This window comes from Neodiprion lecontei, chromosome 4 (assembly GCF_021901455.1).
Source record: "Neodiprion lecontei isolate iyNeoLeco1 chromosome 4, iyNeoLeco1.1, whole genome shotgun sequence".
NCBI classification, from domain to species: Eukaryota; Metazoa; Arthropoda; class Insecta; order Hymenoptera; family Diprionidae; genus Neodiprion; species Neodiprion lecontei.
Window position 1 is genome coordinate 38,345,143 of NC_060263.1, and position 14,588 is coordinate 38,359,730.

Consider the following 14,588-nt stretch of genomic DNA (forward strand, 5'->3'; position numbering starts at 1 on the left):
TCGACAGCACTGAAAGACGAAACAATCGGCCAATCAACATCAAGATCGGGTCTGAAACGCACGTCGTCTGCTTTACATCGGAGTTCCGGCTGTCAAACATCGTCCCGCTGCTACATTCACGTTGCTATTTTAAACGTCTCATATCCTACATGCTAAATCAGCGATTTAAAATTTTTCAAACAACACATCTAAACATTGTTATATGAAACAATTTTCAACCTATATTTCCGCCTGCATATCAGGATACCAAGCAATGGTTTATGTTTTAATATCATGCGAAGCGTCGCAGTAGTCACTCATCTACGTACGACAATGACCTTGTATACTTTGCCAATTTTTAAACCGAAGTTAACTTCAGGTGGGTTGCGATTTTTTTGCACGTGGCTTGGTCCACTCGGGTGATATTTTGCGCCGTCGGCGGCTTCCAATCGAAAAATTTTCTAATTATTCTTCCCGCGTCGGCAACTCAGGCAAGCTCTCAGTCCGTCGTTAACCATCAGACCCGACGCTTCGTACTTTCCCCTCTGCTTCCTGCTCTACCGTAAGTAATGAAATGCAGACCGAGTAGAAGAAAGTGAAAAAATTAGCGCTATTTTAAAGTGTTTCCTTCTCTCTACCTTGGCTGGTATTAAATTCTCGAATTTGCGGTATTTTTAGTTAATTTAATTTACCGAATCTATTCCCCACGTCCTTTGTACTTCAGCTGATGTAACATTTTTTACGAATCTCGTAACAGCAGCATGTGCGATGACAGCCGCTTTACTTTACGACAAGCGATTTTCCTCATAGGCACAAGTTGCAGTCAATTCTCATTGCACTTGCGTTATTTTACGAATTTTGTTCTTTTTCTTTTCTCGCCGATTTAATTTCCATACGCAACTCGCTTCTCATCTTATAACCACTTGCTATCATCCGTTGACAATATTAATACAAGATGCTCTTTCCTCATTGACGTTCAAGTGTATATGGTATGTATAAATATAGATATAACAATGTATAACATATTTCACATTTATAAATACTTCTACCACTCTCCTAGAGGCAATTTAGTGTTTAATTTGACTGTTGGCATAGTCCCGCGTTTAACGACGGAATTCGGGAACACTGTAACGAGTCTTCCTTATATTGAGAACTCACACAACATGTTTTCGTTCAAGGAAGCCTGTTAATAGTCGGCGCCTTCGTAATTTGGGAATTTTATAATTGGCAGTTCAGATCATTACGTACAGAGTTTTTATTCGTATAATTATAGAACGCTTTTGCATGTAGCTACAATCAAGGAATTCTCAATCTTTAGTATTACTTGTAAGTAATCAAACATGCAATAGTAAGGATGCAAATTAATGCCACGTCTTACAATTGCATGGATTTTAACTTGGAGAAGGGGATATCCAAACAACGATAACCCGGCATAGATGCAATTGAGCGATAAACGAACCAAGCAAGTGGAACTTGCTATTGCTTTTATTGTTACTCGAGTTTCTTTACACATACCATGTTTATTTTATACTCTTATTACTATACGGGGCATTCCACGTCAAATCGACCTGGGCCTAATCCTAAATCCTCTCTGATTTGACGCGCAATTTTTCATATGATTGTTTTGACTCTTGAAAGTACTATTGTTTTTTCTTCAAAGCTTTTGAATCCGTTGGAATTAGCTAGAATTTTTATAAATGAACATATTGATCGACACAGTTTAAAAATCTGAAATAATTCTTAAAAATCCAGCATTACATATACAAATGTTCCAGAATCAGCCCATAGTGGACTGACTCATCATTTGGATTATATAAAAAATTCTGTGCTTCCGAGAGTCAAAACAATTTTATAATAAATCGCGAACCAGAACGGAGAGGTCAAGTTTGGTCGACTTGACAGAGAATGCCCCATACATATATTATTGAGATATCAGATAGCCTTTTGCTATTGAAGTTGGAGATTTATTATCTGTATCTTTACATTGGCTGTGAAAAATGTATGAACAATAATATTTTCAGCTTGTAAAGGTAAAGACAGTGTCTTCTCATCTACGAAACTGTAACTGAATTTATAAAATTTATCCTACACATGAAATATGCATTATTGCTCAAGAAAAGCCTGAAACCAAAAAAGAAAAGAAGTGTGCTTTTTATTGCCGATTTGATAATAATTTGAAATACTTGTATTATTGCATCATTATAAATTTATGATAATGACACGATAAATCGTTAAGTTATGAAATGTAAGATAATTTTATAATGAGACGTTATGTTATATTCTAAATGTATTTATTCTCGTATTACAACCAGAAGATTTAGTACAAAAAATTCTCATCATCATGACAAACTATATGTATCCACTAAATTTTTAATTTGTACTGCTTACAGTAGATTCATCCCTTGTCGATAGTTGATGATGATTTTATTATACCCAGTAGTTTTTTTGTTACATGAATGTAAAATGATTAAATGGGTCTTAATTATTTCAGATACCTCTGTAATTAAAAATGCCGACCAACACACAAGAAGGCTTCGCCACCAAAGCTATTCACGCAGGACAAGATCCACTCCAATGGAAGCACTGCTCAGTCATACCACCTCTGGTGATGTCCACCACGTTTCGTCAAGACGGACCTGCCCAGCACAGAGTCAGTAGCTATAAATGCTTTGCAGTAAATTATATTCATTTAGTTGTAGATCATACCATTCAAAATTCAATCCGTAGTTCAAAGTATCAGCTCTTTACTTTGATCTTCGATCGATAAAAGTCAACTGCTTCGTTATATAATGTTCCAGATGTTTCGAAATGTCAAGCAATCTTTTGGAAACAAAAACATGTACCTATTGAACTGCTACAGCAGGCAGTGAAGTGGTTTCATTATATATGATAACACGTGAGGTTAGATTACGGATTTACCAACAAGAAGATATCTAAGAAAATTTCAATCACGTTTTTTGCTTTTTCTATTTATTTTTCTTTTTTTCTCGTATAGTTTGATTTATTATGCAATTCACGCATCGAATAAGAGATTAAACTATACCTGTACCTGTTTGCAACTTGAGCAAACTGAAATGGAACGACTAAAAATAATGCGATGTAAATGAATGAGGACTGAAATTCACGCTAAATTTAATTATGTCTGGCAAATTCCTAGTACACTTGCATTTATTTGTGTGCAAAAACCCAGATATTTTTCTCTCATCTGACGTGCTGTGCGAAACAAAAAGTATTTTCGTTTTAGCTCCTTGGACTTACTTAATTAGTGATTTGATGTCTCTAAAGGCGGTAATAATTCGCCATGACAAAATGAGTGCTGATGGAAATAATTATATGACTTACTTCAATTGTAAGTTGTCTAGAAATTTATAGAATCATTGTCTGAATTGAAATGAATGACTTTGGCATGGGTATACATGCATGTGTCTTTCATTATTCTTCTTATCATCTTAATTCTTGAATTAAGTCATCAAGTCTTTTTTCAAGATATTTTGTTAGTCCAGAAATTTTTTGGTGTACGGTGAAAGTACTTTACGCATTTCTACATCACGTGAATTGACATTCAACCAAATAAAGTCAGGTTGTACTAATCTATTATTCATTTATTTTGATATGCATATGATATGAACACGAGTCATTGACCCAGCAAGGATTGATATGACTTCTGTTTAGCAGTACAAGCATTATTTAGTCTGTACAACTTAATCTATTATTAGAAAATTCATGACACTAATCTGCCAATTGAGATACTTGATGGTAATTAGACATTGGATAGCCAATTGGATCTACAATTGAGACAATTATTGTTTTACTAATTATACAAAGAATGAACATGCAAAACGACTGCTCTCACTCATTGTAACTTGTCCTAAGTCAAATATGAAAAACTAATATATAAAAAATGCCGTTAAAATTAACAGATAAATAGAATCAAGATCAGTTGAAAAGAAAATTAAATAAGGAAGTGATAAATAAAAGAAGATCTTCAGTTTACAGAGATGAAAATTTCTGAGAAATAATTCAGTGTACTGAATAGCGTGGTCAATTTCAAGACTTGTAATTTACGAAATCAAAATCTCAATTGATTATCATATGATAATTGCAGGGCTTCGAATATGGTCGATCTGGTAATCCAACTCGTAACGTTCTTGAAGCTTGCTTGGCTTCGATCGAAGATGCTAAATATGCAGTGGTTTTCTCTTCCGGACTTGGTGCTACAACAGCGATCACCTCTTTGCTCCAAGTAGGGGACCACATTGTATGTGGCGATGACGTTTACGGGGGTACCAATAGATTTTTCCAAAAATGTGCCTCTAGGCAAGGCATCAAGGTTACCTTTGTCGATGCCACGAATGTAAAATCTGTGGAGCAAGCATTACTACCAAGTACAAAGGTATTGTGACACCTGAAGATCATAGCAACAATAATTTTGCCTTCTTATTATTAGAAATACGGGTTTCATTTTTTGTGATGATTAAATTTACAGCTCAGCTGCATCATATTTGATATCATAGAGGTGTATTATGTGTGTATGTTTCTTAGAAGTTGAAATGCATAAAATCTTTAATCTCTGTACTCAGACTTAATCTAACGTCTAATCTTGGGCAATCTTTCAAAACAAATGTGTCGGAAAAATTTCCAGCTCTCATAACCCAACAATTGATTAATACGAGATATTTATGACAATTTTTTCCCCCCCAATAACATACAATTTCGTAACATACTCATCACTTATCTAAGTTTGAGCAATGTTACAGCTGTAGACTTAATAACTCATCGATATATTTTGTAAACATCAAATGATCCGATTACCTCAAGTGATGTGTGGTTAAATAACGAACAATAATTAAATTCTCCAAGTGTTCTGTTTGCTTTTTATATGTATACAATTCATTCTAATCGTGTATATTTATCAATTCCAGATGGTATGGTTGGAGACACCCACAAACCCTTTGTTGAAATTAGCTGATATCGAAAGCGTATCAAAAATGCTTAAAGACAAACGTCCGGAAATTCTACTAACGGTTGACAACACTTTCTTAACTTGCTATTTCCAGGTAAAATGTTACACATGAATATTCAACAATTATTTAGGTTGAAATGAAATAATCAATACGTTAGTGTTGATCATTTTTGTAATTATAGCGACCTTTGGAATATGGTGCCGATATTGTCGTCTACTCCTTGACAAAGTACATGAATGGCCACTCAGACATTATTATGGGTGCCGCTATTACAAAGAGGGCTGATATTGAGGAAAAACTAAGATTCATACAAAATGGTATGCATAAAATTATCAATTCGTAGATAATTGTACAACTCAATACTTTTACAATTATGAAAATTTGCATAAACTTTAATTGACTTTCACTTATCAGCCATGGGGATTGTTCCGTCTCCATTTGATTGCGCCCAAGTAAACCGTAGCCTGAAGACCTTAGAATTGCGGATGCAGCAGCATCAAAAGAATGGTCTTGCTGTAGCGAAATTTTTAGAGAAACATCAACACGTTGAAAAAGTAATTCACCCACGTAAGTGTTGCACAAGTGTTAATTATGTTTGGTGTCGTTGAGAACTACAGCATCAGAAAAATTTTGATAACAATACAAAATTAATCTAAAATTTTTATTTTCCATCAGTTCTTCCCAGTCATCCACAGCATCAATTGGCCTTGAAACAAACAAGTGGTCACAGTGGTATGATTTCCTTTTACTTGCGAGGAGACCCCACTAAATTCTTGAAAGCTCTAAAGCTGTTCACTCTAGCTGAATCCCTTGGAGGGTACGAGTCTCTCGCTGAGTTACCGTAAGTTTGATAGAGCAATCAATTTCATTCATTCTAATTAAGCAAAACTGGTCCAATTTGTAATGATAACTAAGGATGACAATTACCAATCAACAATCTATCTGACCAGTTACTAACTACCGATTAGAAAGGATGCTGCTTTTGCATAAACTCGAATTTAATGGACAGTTTAAAATGATTTAGATCCGTTATGACTCATGCATCGGTACCGGAAGCTGAGCGAGAAAAACTAGGCATCACTGATCAACTTATACGTTTGTCAGTTGGTCTTGAATCTGAAAAGGATATTTTGGCAGACCTTGATCAAGCATTGAAAGCTGCACAATGAAATTGGTAACGGACTACACAATTTTTACACGAAAGAAGTACAATTCACAAAATTAACCAGGCATTAGCAATTAAAGTGCTTTAATTGTGTTTTAAAATTTTAATATCAATGAACAAACATGTTTGAAATTAAAACTTCTCTCAAACAATTAGACATGTAAATTTGCTAAATCTCTTAGGTACGAAAACTTATATGAAAAAAAAAAAAAAACGCTAAAGGCTTCCATCTACATACTACCAATACGTCAATTTGCTAAATATCATCATTTTATACAATTTATCATAAATGTTTCACTTATAATTATTGTTTGCTATTCACTGTAGCAAATAAATTCTAGTGTTATTATTGTGGTGACTAGAACTGGGTAGTATGTTCCCTATTTTACTTACAACTGAAAGATAGTTATGATTTCTCTAATCTCAAACAGTATCTGATCCAACTTCACAATTCTGATTCACACTATCAATCTTTTGAATGCTTTAATACTTTTTTAACTAATTTAATTAATATATAGCGCACTTTTTCTTGATAATATTTTGTAACACTACCTTCATTGCCTTTCACAAGATAAGCCTTAAGTGATCACGTTCACTTAGTTGTAAAATGTAATTGTTTATACATGTAATATAATATAGGCTGTACCAAGTTATCTACCGTGAGGATAGGTCACTTTTTAGAGCCATGTCAGCGCCATATGTCATCGGAAACTAATATAATGCAATCCTTGGTTTTAATTGATGCAAGTCGATGCAATAGTTACTAACATATTATAGCAAATAACCTGAACAGAATAAATTACATACAACGAACCAGGGAGGCTGTTTGACTTGATAATCAGCAAATAACTAGTCCGAATGTAGCTGTACACAATATTTATATGCATTTAGCTATCTCATTGCATACAAGCGGAAAAATATAGATGTTTGTTTTTGCTGATTAAATTAAATTTGTAGAAATACGTAGTTGACAACAGGTAAATTTTGATTCAGGATCAAACCGTGGTACAAAGTAGTAATTTATTTCAGGGTGTGCATGAAATGATATATTAAATGGAAAAAAACCGTGTTCCATTTCTGTTTATAAGTATATTTTGAAAGAATTCACTTTAAATATTTATTCAATACGTTAAAATACGGCCCCTGGTCCATATACATACATACATGAAATCCAGTATTGTAAATAACAAATGAAAATAAATTATTTTACTCGTTACCGTAGCTTTGGTGATAATCATTCACCTATCTATTGTATATTCGCCTCAAGAGAATCCACGGCGATAAAACAATTAGCTTTCAAATTAAAAGAATTAATCTCGCCTAAGTAATTCCACAGGTTGATTTTATGTAATTCTTTTATTCTCAGATGTATGGTATATTTACAAAAGGTGTATGTGTGCGATTTCGTGGTGTCTACTTATTCGGAGGTGTACGAGCACCACCTGTATGTAATACATACCCATACACCACTCTAAATGTTATAATCATATCAAACATGAATCACGAACAATCAACACATCCACTTATCACCTGTGCACCAAACTTTCATATAATTAGAATGATGAAATGAATACTTTGAATATGGGAATGTCAAAAAGTTAAATAGACTACAGCCTAATAAAAAGCGTTATAAGTACAATTAATTTAAGTACTTTCAGAATTTTTGATTTCAGTTTTCATTTATTCAAAATACAAGTAATATTTCCATCGTTGTAAGAAGTTTAAAAAAACCTTTAAGACGGTTAAGAACCTGCATGAAAATCACAATACGTTACTGTCACTTCTTTTAAATAACTAAGTCAATAAATTATCTATACACAGTAGGTATATAATATCTTATATGGTTTTTCAAACGAGATTACAATGGAATCATGTGCTACATACACTAAATTACTGTCTACTCGAAATGCACTGGCGCTCTCAACAAGCAATAGTCTTTTGCTGAGTTTTACGATGATAATAATAATAATAATAAATAGATTCTCTCTATGATATAAGTACTTTAAAAAGAAACATTTTTTAAATTTTAAATATTTCATTAGAAATCATTGTTTTTAAAGTAAGATTAATTTCAAGTCCATCAAAAAACATCGTGTATTCTGATTTGCATTAATATCTACATATTGTATATAAATTGGTTGAATAAGTTGTTATTCGTCCTAGGTAAAATTGCATCTCTATCATTGAAAACTAACTTTTGAACTACGCCGCGCAAGTGCTAACTTCATTTTATCATACTGCTGTGCACGATTGTACAAAAGTACTCCAGCGATGACCAAGGATGTTCCCAATGCTGATAAACCGGTAACTGGATTGTTGAACAGTAATACTGAAAGCCATATGAGGAATGCTCTTTTTGCAGTATTTGCAACGCTAAGTACAGGAACAATTTAAAAAACCAGAATATTAGAATGTAGGTCAATATTTGATATAAATTATGATACAGTTGCTAATTTGTCATTATTCACTGCTATGCTACAAAAATATTGAAAACTGTTGAAGCTCACCTATGCGTAACTGGACTGATGTAGTCCATGAGGACATAGGCTGTTATACTTTGGAAATGGAAGAAGATACCATTGAGTAGAAATGCCGAAAGTAATCTGGCACTCAAGGCGTGTTGAAGGGCTGGCAAATCTACCAGCATTATTGACACAGGAATTTGAACCACCACAGATGCCAGACTGGTGTAAAATTGCAATTCTGCGGGGCTGAAATTAATTTGAAATAGTAAAGTGTTTTAAGTAAATCAGGAATTTACTGATGCAATGGAGATTTATCAAGTAACTTACGTATATTTGAAGTTATCACCGCTAATTAGCATCTTTGAATAAACGTTTTGTAAACATTCCGTTAAATTAGTAGCCATAGCAGCAACAAAACCTCTCAAGTCGAAACTTAGTTCGTTTGCTGAGCACAGTGCTAATCCTCCCATCACCGGGATGAGTGATAAATTTACGTACAAGCCTGTGTATTCTCCTGTAATTTGTTTAATTAAAATATAGCGGAAAATGAAACAGTGGAGACGTAATCTGACATCATATGATGGATCCATTTGAAACTATTATCTTACCTAATAAATATCTACTAATAAAGACTGTAAAAAGTGGCGCACTGCTCTTGATTGTTTCGGTAAAACTAACAGCCACATAATTCAGTGCCACTAATCCAAGTATAACTGTTGTAAATCTAGTACAGCCTACAAGTATCATGTGCTTATAAAAACCCGGAGGCCTTGTGAGTCGAGGACTTGCTCGATACATTCCACAGGGGAAGTACATCTGTATAAATCCACACGTCGCTGTCATGAGCATCTGGCAGGCACCTTTTGGTAGAAATATTAATTTGTAATTATCACAGTAAAAATATAGCGAGATCTCTGTTTCATTTTATAAAAAAGGCAAAATATGCTGACTTTCTTTTCTAATCGAGGAAGGCAATATTCTTTTCAAACTGCAATCCAACACCAAGTAAATTTTACGTAACGTTAACTTAGTGATAAAATTAATATAACGATGCATTATACGTTTACCTAAAATAGTTGGGTCACCCTCCATGTACGAAAGTATGTATTTATTCAAAAATAAGGTACATCCGCTGAAGACATACCATAGGGTCAAGAACAATATAGCTCTAGGATTGAATAATCCTCCCTTTGAATCGCTGGCCAGAATAACTTCATCCCCACGTTTCTTTTTTTCGATATAAATTTTGTTCAGCGCAGGACCGCCTGTTGTACCCCCATCATTTTCTTGAGGATATTGTACACTGTTTATTGGTACCAAATGATTTTCCATTGTATGAAGTTATTCTCCCGGCGAATAGATTTTTGAATAAAAGTTATTGTGCGAAGTCCCAACCGTCCACATGCCGGGTATCGAACTGTTAAAAGGATATGTGAAATAGAAAAAGGAAATGGTAACATAGGTTATGAAATTGTTGATAACCTAGTACAGATAAATTAGATCCGGCTCAAAAAGAACATTATTATTTTGAAATTGTTTTTAATAAAATATTTCTCTTACAGATCTAACTGTGGCAGCACATCCGTGTTGATATTTGTCACCGACTTACGTTTTTCCGAGCTTACAACAATATTTGCGGTCTTATCAACTTATCAACGTAGCATGCAACGTAGCATGAACGTGGACACATGCCATAGCCATATACACCCACTATCACACCACACGCAAGGATATCGTCAGAATGTATGCATGTGTGGACATTGTATGCATTGTACGTATATACATACATGCATATACATACATGCATGCATGCGTACTTACCGACGAATTGTTTCATGTATTTTTAAAAGTCGCTTGTCGGTAACATGGGGACTGTTATAGCCTACGAGTTAAAGCATACTGCACGGGAAAATTGGGGAAAATGGCGTGCACCGGTATACGGGTAGCAAGAGTGCTTAAAAACAACACATTCTTCTCTAATTTGAGTGGATTATTACTAAATCCATCACGTAATACCGCCGTGCTAATCAAGTACCGAGTTTTCAGCTCAAGACCTTCCGAAACCGGTAAGTCTAATTACTAAGTCTCTACAAACGTATTCAGAGCTTATAGGTTATTTTTCAGACGAAAAGACTTAGGTATTTCCAGTACTTAACTGATCAAGGACTAGGATTGACTACAAATTCAATCAGAAAAGCATATTTGTGTATCATTTTTTAAGCAATAATGCCAGTATCGATATTTTATTCATTTGGTTTATTTGATCTTCAACTGATTTTATCAAGGTGTTAGATGTGAGCTTTAGAAATGCCACTTTTGGATATCCGCTATTGAGCTTTGTTTTGTTCAGATTTTGCAGTATCGCAACAATACATTGCTTTATTTCTATAATAAATGTTTAGAAAATGATCGAGACCCGGCACCGTTGTTTTTCAACAAGGAGGTACAGGATTTGCTTAAAACATTGACCAAAGTGGACCTGAAAAGAGTTTATCGTCACCGAAAAGATGGTGAAAAGCTGGAGCCTCCAGTCTATAAGTTTATGACTGATGATGATTTGGAAGCAGCATTAAATGAGGCAAAAGCAAAAGCAGATCTGCGTCTTCAAATGCCACCAGTTGTGAAGAAGATTAACGATACTCCAAACATATTATCGAATGATCATGCTCTCCAAAAACACGATACAGCAAAATTCGTTTTCACAGACATAACTTATGGCATCTCCAATGTGGACAGATTTATTGTAGTCAGAGATCCAGATGGGATTTTGAGAAGTGCAGATGCTAGAGAGAGGCACAGAATGAATCAAATCTATTTTCCCCTAGAAGGACGGGAAGTTGATGCGCCTAAATTATTTCAAGAAGAGTATTTAATGGTGAGAGTATAAATTTTATATACTGCAGAAATATTTTCTAAAAATTGTTGAAATTCTATATTCAGTGCAGTTCTGAGCAGTTATTTTCTTGCCAAAGTGATTGGCACCTCATGTCGAATAATGAATACAATGATATTCCTTGCTTATTATTAATAACCTACGAGTTAATTATTTCATATTTTTCTATCTGCAGGATTTACTTGAGCGTGAGGAATATGAGTTCATTTTGGATCTTGCCTGTGTACAGTTTGAGCCTAATGACCCAGAGTATCATAGGGTAACCGAGACGGTTTATTCTTACGTAAATAACATGAAGCACTTCAATTATTTGAGGTCAACCAGACACTTTGGTCCCCTTGCGTTCCATTTGGCTTGGAAAGGAAATATCGATAATTTGATTCTGGAGAACATTCAGACTTCGAGATTGGACGATGCTGTCTTACTAATACAGTTATATCATAAAATTCATCCTACGGCAAAATCAGCAGAGACCAAATTTGAAGGCGATGAATTGAAGTTCATTCAAAGTTTTGTTGATAATGACTCAAATAATAGAAATACATTAGACCTAGCGATAAAATCATACGTTAATCTAGAAAATGCCAAGCTTGAAGTCAACGAAGGCATTAAGAGAGCCCATGGTAGCGATTGAAATGTGTACATTGTAATATCATAATTTTAGATTAATAAAGTATATCAAAGGAAAAACGGTTAATTATTCACCAATACAAATATTTCCAAATTATTTTTGACTAATTACTCCCATATGCCAGAAATTTTTGCAGTAATTAATGACTTGTTTCATATATTTTCAGATGGGGGCAAAAAATAGGAAGCCGCCTGCAATTTGAGGTAGCTCCCAGTATTTAGAAAATATTCTAGGATTACCTCGCTCTAATCATTGTAAAAAACGACATGGTTTGTTACCATAAACATTTTTTAAGGCTGATAAAAATTCGGTTTAATGCAATATTGGGAAAATTCACAGCTTAGAATTTCCAAGTCCATGCTCTTGACCTATTTGGGATGTGGACCTCAAAACTCAGACGGTTTAGGATGAATTACCAAATGATGGGAGTAGCTGCTGTTTGCTATAATAATAACGACAGTAGTCAGTAGTAACAACGTTTGTATTCAAACTGCAAAATGAAAATAATTTTTCGACTATACTTATTTATATTATAATATGTCATGACATCCTAATACTTAATTTGTAAAAATTTTTTCTGCCTGTGATGTTAATGCAATCACACTAAATGTAGGTACTAAAGACACTTTATTAGTCAATGTGTACTAAACTTTCAAACAATTTTCGACCTGATCTGATGGACATGTTTTAGCAATTAATTGGCTAAAGCTTGTTGGAATAACAGGATTACCTTTTAGCATGAGAAGATAATCATCAAAAATCAAGCAAGGAGAGTTTTGAAAATAGATATGACATTAATTATGTATACGATTTGATGGTGGTTCCACGTGATTTTATTAACCCTAACAATAAATTCAATCTGTGCACATGCATCCAAGTAGATGAATGTCCAAGTCGAATCATTTATTTGTTCTCTTGGATGTAAAACATTCTACAATATATCATTACGGATAGTTTGAAAAAACGAAAGTATCCGATAATAGTTTAGTCATTAACTACGAAGGCTTTGCTAATTTGTAAAATATTTACTTTCCAACTTCATAGGATGTTATGCCATGATACGTGATCAAGCATTTATAACTCTCTTTTTAAGCAAAGCATATAGAGATTGATATAATAAATGTTGTGGACTCTACTACATTCATTTAAAAATCTATATTTGTACACATAAACTTTGCACTCTGTCGAACATTTGTGAACATGAGTGTTTCGCTTATTATAGCAGTCTTCAAATTCACGTAGTCTTCAAATTGGTGTATTAAGTTGTAAAAATCTAGCGTAAAAATTGATTAGAATTCATCAATATACAGTAAACTATTACAAGAGATGACAAACTTGACCAGTATTAGTACAAAGTAACAAAACATATGGTGTGTTACATTATAAAAATGGATGCATTAAATTGTAAATTTTACTACGAATTAGTCAACATTGTTTTGCTGATAGGAATTCTGCTTCAAACAGTACACGCGATTATCATTATAATATGACGCTAAAGTCACAAACTATCTCTACCAGTTTCAAAATGAATATTCAGTGATGATAAACTGTATAATATGTGTGTAATTCGGCAACAAAGTTTCTATCATCTACATTATCGCTGCATGTATAAATTATTATAAAGTATAAAATTTTTAACAATGTACGTCACTTGACAAAAGCTGAATTAGCATTGTGATGCTGTGTCAAGGTTGTAAGCTTATATTACAGACAGTTTTTTGAATATCTACATATATTCTCCTAGAAGTTTATCGTTTCTTAGTGATTGATTTGAAGAAAATAATGTGATGAAAATTTCATGACATTCATCACATCACTTCGACCTTGGTATCGAGTCTTGAGCATGTATATGGGATTTTAAAAAAATATTCAAGAAACAGAAACTTCTACCTTGTACAGTAATTTTTACCCATACGGCATGCGACATCAGTTTGAAGAACACTATAAAATAATCAAGTATTTCAATCGACACATACACAAGCAGATATACTGCCTTGCCTGAAAATATCATACCTACGATTAAGTATAGTTGACAATCTTCTATATTATCCTTTCACCAGAACGTAAAAATTCATCATAAGTATGAGAGCATTTTATTGTGGATAGGATAAACCAAAGATCAAATATTCATTTACGTAAACATGAATTAGACTGATATAAATAAACCTGCATCACCTAATTTTAAATCAATACTCTCATGATGATTTTATACAAATGTATGTTTCCTTCTCTCCTTTCCCTAATAGTAGATCTTACGGAATTTTTTTTTTCTTGTCCCAGTTCATTCGCATTCACTATTTCAAGGTCCCACAAAACCTATAGTACTATCGTCATTTTACGCGTTTTACACATTTATTTTTAGTTCACTTTTTTTAAATTATTTTAATTATTTACGACTCAATGTACCCTGTTCCACTGATTTCTGTTAAACGGTGTTAGAAAATTAGAATTCATTATTTATTCGATGAGTATTTAACGGCAACATTGTTGA

The 14,588-nt window shown here is 33.7% G+C and overlaps 3 protein-coding genes and 1 long non-coding RNA gene across 5 annotated transcripts; 3 read left to right on the plus strand and 1 right to left on the minus strand.

Moving 5' to 3' along the window:
• The first annotated feature begins 384 nt into the window (after window positions 1-384).
• Window positions 385-7,324, plus strand: LOC107216752 (cystathionine gamma-lyase). Its single transcript, XM_015654040.2, has 8 exons — window positions 385-541; window positions 2,471-2,629; window positions 4,085-4,372; window positions 4,902-5,036; window positions 5,125-5,260; window positions 5,358-5,510; window positions 5,619-5,784; window positions 5,968-7,324. Exons 2-8 carry the CDS (start codon window positions 2,489-2,491, stop codon window positions 6,110-6,112), a joined length of 1,164 nt encoding a protein of 387 aa, XP_015509526.1. The 5' UTR covers window positions 385-541; window positions 2,471-2,488; the 3' UTR covers window positions 6,113-7,324.
• Window positions 6,797-10,284, minus strand: LOC107216838 (solute carrier family 35 member E2A). The gene is made up of 6 exons (XM_015654141.2): window positions 10,134-10,284; window positions 9,641-9,990; window positions 9,182-9,433; window positions 8,901-9,087; window positions 8,616-8,819; window positions 6,797-8,481 (listed from the first exon to the last, which is right to left on the minus strand). The coding sequence occupies exons 2-6, from the start codon at window positions 9,903-9,905 to the stop codon at window positions 8,289-8,291; spliced, it is 1,101 nt and encodes a 366-aa protein (XP_015509627.1). The 5' UTR covers window positions 9,906-9,990; window positions 10,134-10,284; the 3' UTR covers window positions 6,797-8,288.
• Window positions 8,384-9,125, plus strand: LOC124294174. The gene is made up of 2 exons (XR_006904084.1): window positions 8,384-8,521; window positions 8,611-9,125. It is a non-coding gene; the product is annotated as an uncharacterized LOC124294174 (long non-coding RNA).
• Window positions 10,285-10,303: 19 nt separating the features above from the next.
• Window positions 10,304-13,947, plus strand: LOC107228215 (28S ribosomal protein S22, mitochondrial). 2 transcript variants are annotated; one of them, XR_006904083.1, is made up of 5 exons: window positions 10,304-10,344; window positions 10,455-10,639; window positions 10,976-11,448; window positions 11,642-12,366; window positions 12,437-13,947. XR_006904083.1 is itself a non-coding variant. In XM_046738454.1 (4 exons), exons 1-4 carry the CDS (start codon window positions 10,319-10,321, stop codon window positions 12,098-12,100), a joined length of 1,143 nt encoding a protein of 380 aa, XP_046594410.1. In that variant the 5' UTR covers window positions 10,304-10,318; the 3' UTR covers window positions 12,101-13,947. The 2 variants fall into 2 exon arrangements, 1 of the variants encoding a protein (XP_046594410.1); XM_046738454.1 differs by having other exon boundaries at window positions 11,642-13,947.
• Window positions 13,948-14,588: the final 641 nt, after the last annotated feature.